Source organism: Piliocolobus tephrosceles, chromosome 1, assembly GCF_002776525.5.
Source record: "Piliocolobus tephrosceles isolate RC106 chromosome 1, ASM277652v3, whole genome shotgun sequence".
NCBI lineage: Eukaryota > Metazoa > Chordata > Mammalia > Primates > Cercopithecidae > Piliocolobus > Piliocolobus tephrosceles.
The window spans coordinates 30,162,161-30,176,194 of NC_045434.1; the positions used below are offsets into that span (position 1 = coordinate 30,162,161).

The 14,034-nt window shown below is 38.3% G+C and overlaps 1 protein-coding gene across 1 annotated transcript in view; it reads right to left on the minus strand.

Moving 5' to 3' along the window:
- Positions 1 to 14,034, minus strand: part of SLC9C2 (solute carrier family 9 member C2 (putative)) — a 100,502-nt gene that overhangs the window by 33,215 nt on the left and 53,253 nt on the right. The window contains exons 11-13 of the mRNA XM_023207043.1: positions 12,191 to 12,354; positions 11,479 to 11,574; positions 764 to 861 (exon numbers count right to left, since the gene is read on the minus strand). Coding sequence (XP_023062811.1) covers positions 764 to 861; positions 11,479 to 11,574; positions 12,191 to 12,354 — 358 coding nt within the window. The remainder of the gene's footprint in view (positions 1 to 763; positions 862 to 11,478; positions 11,575 to 12,190; positions 12,355 to 14,034) is intronic.

Here is a 14,034-nt window from a genome sequence, read left to right on the forward strand (position 1 = left end):
TAAAGCTTCTCTAGACCATTTCTTTGGAGTTTGGAATCAAGCTTTCCTTTGTCATGCTGGTCTGGCTCAACCCTCTCCACGGTCCTGAGGGCTCTAACTGTCCTAAACTTTATTCCAGGAACTGATAACAATCTTCCAAATAGATTACCTGGCTGCTGAAATGTTATCTATCACCTAGCCAGGATCTCCTATTATTATTGCCCCACAGCTTTGTGTTAGATCATCTATTATCTAATGTTTGCCAGGACTGTAACCAGATGTTGTTATATCTCTAAGATACTGAGCTTTTCCCACCAGACTTAATTGCACTTGTCAGCACCAGCAGTTGAGTCAATTCTTCCAGAGCCTGCTCCACCCCAGGGAGCAGTCTAATGGCAGCCTCCAGGCTTCTGAACCTCCTCTGACTGGCAATTTAAAGTGAAGATAATATAAAGGCAAAATAATTATAATAGTAATTGAAGTTATGTAAGTTCCCTTTCATGGATTCCCTAGTCTTATCTAATTACATGATAGTCCAATCTTTCTCCAGACTCCCCTAATGTCACCAAGGTTATAAAACTTCAGGGGAAAAAAAAATAAACAAAATAAAAAGTAGATGGATAGATGGATGGAAAGACAGACAGATGAACAGACAGAAGATGGATAGATATAGATATGTGAAATAATAGATTGATCAATCTGGACATTTAATTCTCATTTTATTCATTCTTCATCATATAGCCATTCAATTTTGGAATATCAATTAAAGAATTGTTACCCTTACTTTCCCTGGATGGAGTAATAGCATTTTGCCGCGCCAATTAATATCCAGGCTGCCTCTATTTCAAGAATTCCATTGTTACGCTGTTTTTCAAAGCTACTCTAAACATACATTGAATGAAGAAAACAAAAGATTAAGACATAAATGGAATGTATTCTTTTTAACCCTTACATAGCCCACACTATTATTACTGAACTCAATATATCAAAATATGCTATTACAAAAAATTATATAGTAGGAAATAAATTTCATTCAATGCAAATGTTTACAGAATACTCATTTTTATAAAGCACAGTCCTGAATGTTACAAGAGATAAAAAGGGTCTTAGCTTTCTAGAGACTCAAAATGTATACCACTCAGTCAGGCATGGTGGCTCACTTTGGGAGGTCGAGGCGGGGGATCACTTGACTCCAGGCGTTCAAGACCAGTCTGGGCAACATGGTGAAACCCCCCATCTCTACTAAAAATACAAAATTAGCCAGACATGGTGGCACATGCCTGTAATCCCAGCTACTCAGGAGGCTAAGGCAGGAGAATCGCTTGAACCCAGGAGGCGGAGGTTGCGGTGAGCCGAGATCACGCTATTGCACTCCAGCCTGGGCAACAGAGTGACACTCCATTTCAAAAAAAAAAAAAAAAATATATATATATATATATATATATGTATGTATACACACACACACATATATATACACAACTCAAAGAGTTTACTTCAGTAATACAAATAACATCAGTAGCATCATCTTTCTGTAGCAGAATAGAGCATGCAAAATATTAATTCTAAGTGTAACTAATCATTTCAGTGCCACATGGAACCATCAAAAGAAAAAGATAGGCTGTATTATTGTGTCAATCCTCCTCCTAAAATAGCAGAAAAATTATAGCTTCTACATGACACTGACATTACATTCAGAGGTTAGCGTTACCTCCTGGAACTGATGCCTACATTTCCTCACATACTGACCATATACTTTGCCTATCCATTGTTTAGAAATGTTGGCTCCAACCACTACTGAATTTAACATGTTTTCTCAAGTCTTAAAATTCGAGGGATGATAGTCATTTCAGGAAAGGAGAGAATTCACGCCACTTATATCTCAAGACAATTCTCATTCACTCATTAGCTCCTTTTCCAGAAGATAGAAAAATGATCCACCAGTAACAGCTTTGATAAAGGATATGCAAATTCTGAAGCTGCCTTCCAAAGGGTATGGGGCAATGGCCAGGCTCTCGCTACTCTGAGGGCTACCGGAGCACTTAGCGGATTTCTCCACATTGCAAGCCTCTGTGATGGCCCTGGTAGGATATCCACTATGAGAAAAGTATGTCCCAGAAGCTCAGTCCTGAGGCCTACCTCTAGTATTTACACTTGTAGTGTTTCCAGGCCTGCCCATCAAGAAGTAGGCCTGGATCAAGAAAATTATGATTTACTAATATGATGGATTGTTTATTTATTCATTCATCCTTTGAACAAATGTTTATTAAATGCCTACTCTGTTCCAAGCCCTGTTTTAGGTCAATGGAGGTATAATCCAAGGCTTTAAGGGGTTCACAATCTAGTGGGGCAGGGGAAAAGTTAGATGCATATATGATAAAGCAAGAAATTAAGGGGATAACATTCAGCACAGGGTGTTAATCAAACTTGATGTGGAGATGGGATCAGAGAGAGTTTCTTGGAGAAGATGATACCTCAATTGAGTTTTAAGGAGAAGTACAATTATCCAGATGAAGAACGGTGGTGGGGCGAGCAGACTGAAGAAAGAGGTGGGCAGAGGGTGGCATCTCTGGTGCATGTACAGAGGTGAGAAACAGTATGCTGAGTGTGGTAAAAGACAAGTTGTGGGGCACAGCATCAGTCAGAGAAACAGTCAGAGGCCAGATTTTAAAATACCTTGTATATTGCACTTTGACTTAATTTCATAGGTAAACTTTTCTTGGAATGTGATATACTCATTCTGTGAGATACTCCTTCAATTCCAATCCCTGAAAAACTATGCAGGGCAGGGGAAAGGGTAAGGAAATGTTGCACTCAATAGTCCCCCTTGGAGAAGCTCAATGTATATTAGCATATTAAAAATTCTGAGAAGTTCTACAAGAAGTTCTAAAAGAAACTCATTTAACTTTATTTAAGCCACCATTTCCCAAAGTAATTTGAGCATGGAAATTTCATTTTTCATGCAGTTTCTATTAGCATCCCATGGAATAAGTGTTCTTTGGAACTCACAATGGAAAATGTAGGCACTGAGGAGTCATTTAGGGTTTTAAGCAGGAAGGAGGTATAGTCACATGTCTTTTAGTAAGTCACTATAACTTGAGAATGGAAATATTGGAGGTAAGTGGACCAGTTGAAGGTTACCGTCTGGACAAGAGATTATGATAGCCTAAATTAAGATTCATGAGGACAGAAAGGGGTGTATTTGACAAATATTTAGAAGGTAAGATTGATAGAGCTTGGAGAAGGATAGAGGAAGAGGACTGACTCCAGCAACCAAAGGTCTAATTCACTAACACTTGGAATATAACAGTAGGCTTGGGATGAGTTCAATATGGATTTGAGGTAGAGTGAAAGGAGAAGCTGTCTAGCCACTACTGGATTCATGAGTCTAAAGAGCTGGTGTTGAAAGGTGTGGAAGGAAGATTATAGATTTGTAGAGCATCTATGCATAGTGTTAAATTCATGAGCCTAGCTGGGAATAAAGAAGGAGAGACTATAAAGTAAGAACAGTGGACAGAGTTAATTGTCCTGAGGTGCACCAATATTAAAGGGTTAAAAAGAGTTCATAGAGGAGACTGAAAAGGAAAGGGGTAACAAACACAGGAAGAATGCCAGAGTAGAAGGTACTGTTAGGAAAGCTATTCAAAAATAGCATGAAGCAAGTCCTTCCATGGGACTGTTGGTTTTAAAAAGTGAATGTGGTAGGTCATTATAACAATGACTGCAGTGTGTCATGCCTCCCTGTGTCCATGCCCGCTTTGCAATTGGCATCACTGTTTCCCCATTAAGAGGTGTAATCTACTTTTCTACTCATTGACTCTGGGCGGGCTTTGTTATTTGCTTTAACTAATAAAATGGGGGTAAAAATGACATTGTTCAGGCTCCAGAGCCTGGAACTTAAGAGGCTTTGTGGCTTTCCCTCTCACCCTGTTGAAACCCAGAGACCATGCTGTGAAGAAGCCCAGTCCAGCCAACTATAGAGAACAGGCCATCGAGGGGAGAAACAAAGCACCCTGGAAGACAACTAGCATCAGCTGCCAAACCCTCTGACCATAGCCGATCTAGGAAATGACTACAGGCATATGAGTGATCCAAAATGAGACCAAGAGTAGAATCACCCGGACTGCCAACACCCACCGTCAGAAATAATAAATCATTGTTTTAAGCCACCAAGTTCTGGGTTGGTTAGTTAAACAGCAGAAGCTGACTAAAACAGGAAAAATCAGTATCAATTGTGGAGAGCCTTCAGAAATTAAAACACACTGCATTAGCTTTGGAACTGGGTGGTGAGCAGAGGTAGGGGGGCAGTGAGAAGACTGTTAGTGGAAGCTGGAAGAGCAGTGGGGAAACTACAGCAGGAGACTGGAGGGAGGCAGCCATGCTACCAAAAGGCAGTACCACTGACGAGGCGGTCACCTGAGGCAACGTGGAAGACAGAAAATGTACCTCATGAATCTGCTAAGAAGATTCTTAGATTTCTAATATTCCAGTAATATTAAAAGTACTGCTTTTTTTAGCTTCATATAACAAGATAGAGAAAGAGACTGGGATAAACCAAAGAGAAATAGTTCAGTCTTAAAGCAAAACTTAGAGAAAATATAGAAGCCATGATTTGCCAAGTTGGAAACTAAACGTGTTTCTCATCTGTGGTTTCTCCAGCTGGCAAAGATCTAAAAGTAAAGACCAAAACATGCCAAATTGTAAACAGCATCACTGCTGAGAAGAAACTGCATCAACTAACGGGCAAAATAACTGACTAACATCATAATGACAGAATCGAATTCACATATAACAATATTAACCTTAAAAGTAAGTGGGCTAAATGCCCCAATTAAAAGACACAGACTGGCAAATTGGATAAAGAGTCAAGACCCAATGGTGTGCTATATTCAGGAGACCCATCTCATATGCAGAGACACACATACACTCAAAATAAAGGGATGGAGGAAGATCTACCAAGCAAATGGGAAGCAAAAAACAAAAACAAAAAACAGGGGTTGCAATACTAGTCCCTGATAAAACAGACTTTAAACCAACAAAGATCAAAAGAGACAAAGAAGGCCATTACATAATGGTAAAGGGATCAATTCAACAAGAAGAGCTAATTATCCTAAATATATATGCACCCAATACAGGAGCAGCAGATTCATAAAGCAAGTCCTCAGAGACCTACAAAGAGACTTAGAATCCCACACAATAATAATGGGAGACTTTAACACTCCACTGTCAATATTAGACAGATCAACAAGACAGATGGTTAACAAGGATATCCAGGACTTGAACTTAGTTCTGCACCAAGCGGACCTAATAGACATCTACAGAACTCTCCACCCCAAATCACCAGAATATACATTCTTCATAGCACCACATCACACTTATTCCAAAATTGACCACATAGTTGAAAGTAAAGCACTCCTCAGCAAATGTAAAAGAACAGAAATCACAACAAACTGTCTCTCAGACCACAGTGCAATCAAATTAGAACTCAGGATTAAGAAACTCACTCAAAACTGCACAACGACATGGAAACTGAATAACCAGCTCCTGAATGTCTACTGGGTAAATTTTAAAAATGAAGGCAGAAATAAAGATGTTCTTTGAAACCAATGAGAACAAAGACACAACATGCCAGAATCTCTGGGACACATTTAAAGCAGTGCATAGAGGAAAATTTATAGCACTAAATGCCCACAAGAGAAGGCAGGAAAGATCTAAAATCAACACCCTAACATCATAATTAAAAGAAATGGAGAAACAAGAGCAAACACATTCAAAAGCTAGTAGAAAGCAAGAAATAACTAAGGTCAGAGCAGAACTGAAGGAGATAGAGATAATAAAAAAACCTTCAAAAAATCAATGAATCCAGGAGCTGTTTTTTTTAAAAGATCAACAAAATTGATAGACCACTAGCAAGACTAATAAAGAAGAAAAAAGAGAAGAATCAAATAGTCACAATAAAAAATGATAAAGGTGATATCAGCACTGATCCCACAGAAATACAAACTACCATCAGAGAATACTATAAACACCCCTATGCAAATAAACTAGAAAATCTAGAAGAAATGGATAAATTCCTGGACACCTACACCCTCCCAAGACTAAACCAAAAAGAAGTTGAATTGCTGAATAGACCAATAACAGGATCTGACATTCAGGCAATAATTAATAGCCTACCAACCAACAAAAGTCCAAAACCAGATTCATAGTCGAATTCTACCAGAGGTACAAAGAGCATCTGGTAACATTCCTTCTGAAACTATTCCAATCAAGAGAAAAAGAGAGAATCCTCCCTAACTCATTTTATGAGGCCAGAATCATCCTGATACCAAAGCCTGGCAGAGACACAACAAAAAAAAGAGAATTTTAGACCAATATCCCTGATGAACATCGAAGTAAAAATCCTCAATAAAATACTGGCAAACTGAATCCAGCAGCACATCAAAAAGTTTATCCACCAAGATCAAGGTGGCTTCATCCCTGGAATGCAAGGCTGGTTCAACACATGGAAATCAATAAATGTAATCCATCACATAACAGAACCAAAGACAAAAACCACATGATTATCTCAACAGATGCAGAAAAGACCCTCAACAAAATTCAACAGCCCTACATGCTAAAAACTCTCAAAAAATGAGGTATTGATGGAATGTATCTCAAAATAATAAAAGCTATTCATGACAAACCCACAGCCAGTATCATACTCAATGGGCAAAAACTGGAGGCATTCCCTTTGAAAACTGGCACACGACAGGGATCCCCTCTCTCACCACTCCTATTCAACAGAATGTTGGAAGTTCTGGCCAGGGCAATCAGGCAAGAGAAAGAAATAACAGGTATTTGATTAGGAAAAGAGGAAGTCAAATTGTCCCAGTTTGCAGATGACATGATTGTATATTTAGAAAACCCCATCATCTCAGCCCAAAATCTCCTTCAGCTTTTAAGCAACTTCAGCGAAGTCTCAGGATACAAAATCAATGTGCAAAAATCACAAGCATTCCTATACACCAATAACAGAGAAACAGAGCCAAATCATGAGTGAACTCCCGTTTACAATTGCTACAAAGAGAATAAAATACCTAGGAATCCAACTTACAAGCTATGTGAAGGACCTCTTCAAGGAGAACTACAAACCACTGCTCAACGAAATAAAAGAGGACACAAACAAATGGAAGAACATTCCATGCTCATGGATAGGAAGAATCAATATCGTGAAAATCACCATATTACCCAAGGTAATTTATAGATTCAATGCCATCCCCATCAAGGTACCAATGACTTTCTTCCCAGAATTGGAAAAAAATACTTTAAAGTTCATATGGAACCAAAAAAGAGCCCGCATTGCCAAGACAATCCTAAGCAAAATGAACAAAGCTGGAAGCATCACACTACCTGACTTCAAACTATACTACAAGGCTACAGTAACCAAAACAGCATGGTACTGGTACCAAAACAGAGGAATAGGCCAATGGAACAGAACAGAGCCCTCAGAAATAACACCACACATCTACAACCATCTGATCTTTGACAAATCTGACAAAAACAAGAAATAGGGAAAGGATTCCCTATTTAATAAATGGTGCTGGGAAAACTGGCTAGCCATATGTAGAAAGCTGAAACTGGATCCCTTCCTTACACCTTGTACAAAAATTCATTCAAAATGGATTAAAGACTTAAATATTAGACCTAAAAAACATAAAAACCCCAGAAGGAAACCTAGGCAATACCATTCAGGACATAGGCACGGGCAAGGACTTCATGACCAAAACACCAAAAGCAATGGCAACAAAAGCCAAAATAGACAAATGGGATCTAATTAAACTAAAGAGCTTCTGCATGGCAAAAGAAACTACCATCAGAGAGAACAGGCAACCTACAGAATGGGAGAAAATTTTTGCAATCTACCCATTTGACAATGGGCTAATATCTAGAATCTACAAAGAACTTAAACAAATTTACAAGAAAAAAAATCAAACAACCCCATCACAAAGTGGGCAAAGGATATGAACAGACACTTCTCTAAAGAAGACATTTATGCAGCCAACAGACACATGAAAAAATGCTCATCATCACTGCTCATCAGAGAAATGCAAATCAAAACCACAATGAGATACTATCTCCCACCACTTAGAATGATGATCATTAAAAAGTCAGGAAATAACAGGTACTGGAGAGGATGTGGAGAATTAGGAATGCTCTTACACTGTTGGTGGAACTGTAAACTGTCTTCAACCATTGTTGAAGACAGTGTGGTGATTCCTCAAGGATCTAGAACCAGAAATACCATTTGATCCAGCAATCCCATTACTGGGTATATACCCAAGCATTATAACTCATGCTACTATAAAGACACATGCACGCTATGTTTATTGTGGCACTATTCAGTATAGCAAAGACTTGGAACCAACCCAAATGTCCATCAATGATAGACTGGATTAAGGAAATGTGGCACATATACACCATGGAATACTATGCAGCCATAAAAAATGATGAGTTCATGTCCTTTGTATGGACATGGATGAAGCTGGAAACCATCATTTTCAACAAACTATCACAAGGACAAAAAAACCAAACACTGCATGTTCTCACTCATAGGTGAGAATTGAACAATGAGAACACTTGGACACAGTGGGGAACATCACACACCAGGGCCTGTCATGGGGTGAGGAGATAGAGGAGGGATAGCATTAGGAGAAATACCTAATGTAAATGACGAGTTAATGGGTGCAGCAAACCAACATGGCACATGTATACATATGTAACAAACCTGCACATTTGTGCACATGTATCCTAGAACTTAAAGTATAGTTAAAAAAAAAAAAAAAAAGACCAAATCCAGGGTGCTTCCAGTAAAATATGGCCTCAGCTTCCAAATCAAATCGAGGGTGTGACTGAAGGCCCTTTGTTAAGACCACCCAAAGATTCAGGGTTGAACTTCGTCTACCTTCTCAACAAGACTAAAGGCCACCTCAGACTCATATCTGCATTGTCTGACACAGTCAACAGTCTACCTGATAAGAAATTGTGAAGTGGGGTGGACTAAACCAGAGTCATTGAAAACAAACAGTTTTTACAGTAATTGTGCTAGATTGGACAAAAAGGGACAGAGACAGTTCTAAGTGAATATAAACCTCCCAGTTTTCTACAGGCAGAAATCAAACTGAGAAAGTCACTTGGCTACAAGCATGGATTATTTCCTACGGAAATGGAAAGAATGAGGAGAATTGGTATATGTGCACAGATGGATTTCAGAATTGCCATGGACCAGTAATTTCTTAAGCCATCCCATTCTTCCCCATCTTAAACAGTGGTGTCTGTTGATCATCACTGAATACTGGGTGTCTGGGGGGCAGATAACTTGTCTTTTTAGTTCACAGGTCTCTAGATCAAGAGGAGTCACACTTCAGGAGAGGCAACCAAGGAGCCTCTCACCTGGATTGCAGATCATGAGATACTGGACTTTGAGTCTGATAGCAAATAGGATGTAGCTTTTTGGATTCTTGGAAAAGGGTGAGTCTGTTTTACATGTAGGAGGGGTAGAAATATTGTGGCCAGTGGGCAAACTGTGGAACAGTAAATATGGCCACAAATTCTGTGTATGTCTTACTATTAAGAGGTTGAGTCTATTGCCCCACCCCTTGACTTGAGGCAGCCTCATCCACAAGTCTGGAAGTTAGGTACTGGCCCTTTTGCCTCAGTTTCCCTCTAGGTGGCTTCTCATTCTTTAGAGGCTAGGTCATCTTCTTTGCATGGCAGTCTCAAGGTGGCATTCAGAGTGGAAAAAAGGTAGAAGCTACAAATCCTCTCAATGCCTAGGCTCCAGAACGTTCACAAAGCCACTTTTGCCATATTTTATGCTCAAAACAAATCACAAGAACAGCCCAAATTCAAGGGGTAGGATAAAGATACCACTTTTTAACAGGAGGCTCTGCAAAGAATTTGTGACCATATGGAATTTCCTACTGTGGACGAGAGCCTTTCAAACTCTGAGAATATGTTAAACTAAGTATAGAAATGTTTAAAAGAATGAAAATAATTTCTTAAGAAGAAATATGTTCTTCAAGCTGGGAGCAGTGGCTAACACCTGTAATCCCAGTTCTTTGGGAGGCTGAGGTGGGCAGATCACTTGAGGCCGGGAGTTTGAGACCAACCTGGCCAACGTGCCAAAACCCCATCTCTACTAAAAAATACAAAAATTAGCTGGGCATGGTGCCAAAACCCCATCTCTACTAAAAATACAAAAATTAGCTGGGCATGGTGGCACGCACTTGTAATTCCAGCTACTAGGGAGGCTGAGGCACAAAAATCTCTTGAACCCAGGAGGTGGAGGTTTCAGTGAGTCAAGATCGTGCCACTGCACTCCAGTCTGGATGACAGAGCCAGACTCTGTCTCTAAATAAATAAATAAATAAGAAGAAATATATTCTTCAACAGAAAAAAATGAAAACAAAAAGAAGGAGTTTGTATGTTAATAGAGATTTGAAGGACATATCAGTTCACTGCAATGTGTGGACTTTACTGGAATTCAATTTGAAAATATAAACTGTAAAAATAAATATTTGTCACATTTTTGAGATAATTGGAAATCTTACCACTGACTCGGTATTTGATGTTATTAAGGAATTATTATTCATGTTTAAGTATAATGTTAGTATTTTATGTTTTTAAAAATACTTTAAAATTTAAAGATATATACTGAAATATTTACAGATGAAATGATATGCCATGTATGATTTGTTTCAAACTAATACAAAAGATGGGGCTTAGGATGCAGCAGGTATCGGTCACATGTTTTTAAGGTTGGGTGATGGGTACATGAGGATTTATTACACTAGTCTATCTATTTTTGCATATGTTAGGAATTCTTAATATTAACAATAAATTTTAAAAAGAAACTAAAAAAGAATTCCGGGCATAATTAGTATTTTATATACATTTTATATTGAATAAAATTTGTTCTATTTGATTATAACTCCAGTTTAAAATGTATAATTTGATAAGCTGGTGTAAACTTGATTTTACCAGGTAATCTTCCTATATTTATATTAGAACATTTAAATATTAGTATTACAACATTTCAAGAGAATTTTTGATTCATCAGATTTATTTTAGCTTATTGTCTCTCTAACAGCTATATTAGCACTTGAGAGAATTTTGTATAAATGGAACTCAGATATGTTACATTTATAAAAGCAATTTAAATATTTGAAAATGTTTAATTATCTGGTATGTAAATAGCACCAAACATTGTTCTAAGGGCCTCAAAAGTGACTGCTAAAATTTGCCAGACATAGAAACAGGATAATAAGGTTTGTGTCTTAAACTTAAAGCCTCAGGAAGAAGGAAATTTTTATTTTTTGACTTTAACAAATCACACATTAATTTTAACAATCAACAGACTGTCAGAAGATGAAGAAAAGTTTTCAAGTCATCTGAAAATCATACGCCAGGATTAAAGACATTGCAAGACAAGAAATTTTAAAACATTATGTGAACAGCACCAACCATTTGTATTGTAGCTACATGCAATCTGGCTTCTTCTATTAAAGCTTCATCTATTGTGGATTCCTTCTTCATATCCTTATGTGAAACGTGGGAAGACTGAAACGTACCAGACGACATTTTAAAACATAAAGAGATAAAGTTAAAAATAAGTAAAAATGATTAGGAACGGGCAAGTGCTACTCTCAACAAAGATTCCAGTAATTCAAAGCAGAATTGCTAGAATGAAGAGCTGTGTATAACGTGGGTAATGTTTTTTCATGTAAGAAGTGCTGCCTTTAATTGTGCTAAAGGAAATATTCATTTGGGGAGATTTATATCCCAAATTCTTCTCTAAACTTATCTATGTGTTTGACTGCTCTCTAAATCAGCCCGTGTTTTCTGCTTTTTATAACACTCCTACCAGGAGAGAATTCTCAGTATCTTAAGCCATTAAAAACACTATCTTGGCAGAGGCCATTGATTGGCACTCAACCAGCCAGATCGTAAAAACATCCATTCTCCTGGTATTTGGCAAATAAAGCTGGATAACCAAGACCTTCTCTTTAGAGACAGAATTCAAACTCATTTCACCAAAATAGCAAAGCCAGTAACTATCTCCCCTCAGTTTTCTGACGTTTAATTAGCAGAATCAGGTCTTTAACAATAGACTAAAGCAAGCGAGGCAGACCAAGGGAAGGAAAGGAAAACTACTTTTTGCCAGGTATCAACTCACAGGAATGTATTCGATCCTCGTTTTATCTTCTACTAAGGTCCAATTAACATTTGTCAAAATTTTTTCTGCTTTAGATAAAGTTATCGTGTTCTGTACTATCTCCTGTATGTGCTGAGTAACATTTTGCAAGGCCATTTGTCTTGGGAGGGAAAGAACACACAAACCTGTGACAAAGACAAAAGGAAAGGCCTTAATAGAGTGCAGTGAAGACTGCAAGGGAAAGCAAAAAAATGTTGCATGATTATGTAATGAAATCTTGAGATCACCTGCAAACCAGAGTGGTTAGAGCAAGGACAATTTTTCATACAAAACTTCCCAGAAGATTACCGAACTATTTGTTTCTTTTTGGCTGTATAGCTCAACGTTATCTGACTCAACAGCTAAAAAATGTTTATTAGTTTCCTTGCTTTCCCTATAGCTAAAGACATGACTACTTCAACGCACCCAATCCATATTTCTCAAAGTGTAAAGGGTACAGGTGGAAGGGCTGCCCATTAAACTATGCAAATTCCTGGGTTCTACTCCATACCTACAGAATCAGATTGGCCTGAAAATTTACATTTTAACAAGTTCTCCAATTGTTTCTTATACTGTACATAATAACATTTAAAGGCCAGTACAATAGAGATCCCTCAAAATTAACATCTCTGTTTTCTGGCCAGTGAATCAATACGTTCAAAATGTGCAGCATTTTGCATTTTCTTGAGGTTTCTATAAGGTTCACTTACCAAAGAGAAGAGTTTAATGAGTAAATGAGCTTAGTCTACTTACTACAATTCCATCTCAATAAAGCTGTCCTCTCCTTATAATTGCATACGAAATGTCTCTTCAAGGGCTAAATGGCTTCTAAATGTTTCAGTGTAACTTTATTTCACTCTCTATGGGACACTGGGTACAATAGAGTGGTTTGAAGTTTGGGGATCCAGAAAGGTCTGCAGGGATATCCCTCTCAAGCATCAGAATCAGTTCACTGTAACCCAGAGCAAAGAGGTATCTGACTGCCTGCTGCCTTGGATTTAAAATTCCCAGGGCTAAGACCACACAAGGAGAAAATGTATTCATTTGCCCAATTAGATACCACCCATATGATGGGGCAACAGCCACTTTCCAGGTACTCAGGAGAAGTATGAAGGCATGTGGGCTACTTGGTGGCACCAGTATATCTGAATGTACTCCCAGTGTTTAAGATACTCCTGAAAGGGTATGAAGAGGGACTGCTTAAAAGCATTAGACCAGGTGGAAGGAGTTGGTTTGAACCTCTGACTGATAAAACTCAAATCTGACAAGCAGCTGTTAAATGTATACCACATGGTATTTCTAGACAGAATGAACATTGAAAAGATAAAGTACTTGTTATATAATCTTTATTCCAGAGTGAGTTAAAAGAAATTCTGAAGCTTGGTTAATACAACCAAAAATTTATAGAGGGAGAAAAAAAGAAACAAGAGAAAAAAAGCATTGTCATGGTAGTAAAATCCCTCACTGTTCTCACTTTTGAATACCAGAGTAGGAGGAATCACAAGAAAGGAAGCATGAGAGAAACCCATATATTTTGTCTTCAAAAAAGAGCCAACTGGGTCCGGATCCCTGGCAGCCAAAGGGATTTTGTGGGAAGGAAAGTGTGAGCAAGACTTCAGGCATCAAATTAACTTCACTCATGCTGCCTTGTGAGCTTTTGCCAATCCAAGCACAGCTTTTCACTATAAACAATAACCCGAGACCATGCACGGTGGCTCACACCTATAATTTCCACACTTTGGGATGCCAGGGCAGGAGAATCCCTTGAGCCCAGGAATTCAAGACCAACCGGGGCAATATAGTCAGACCCTGTTTCTACCAAAAAA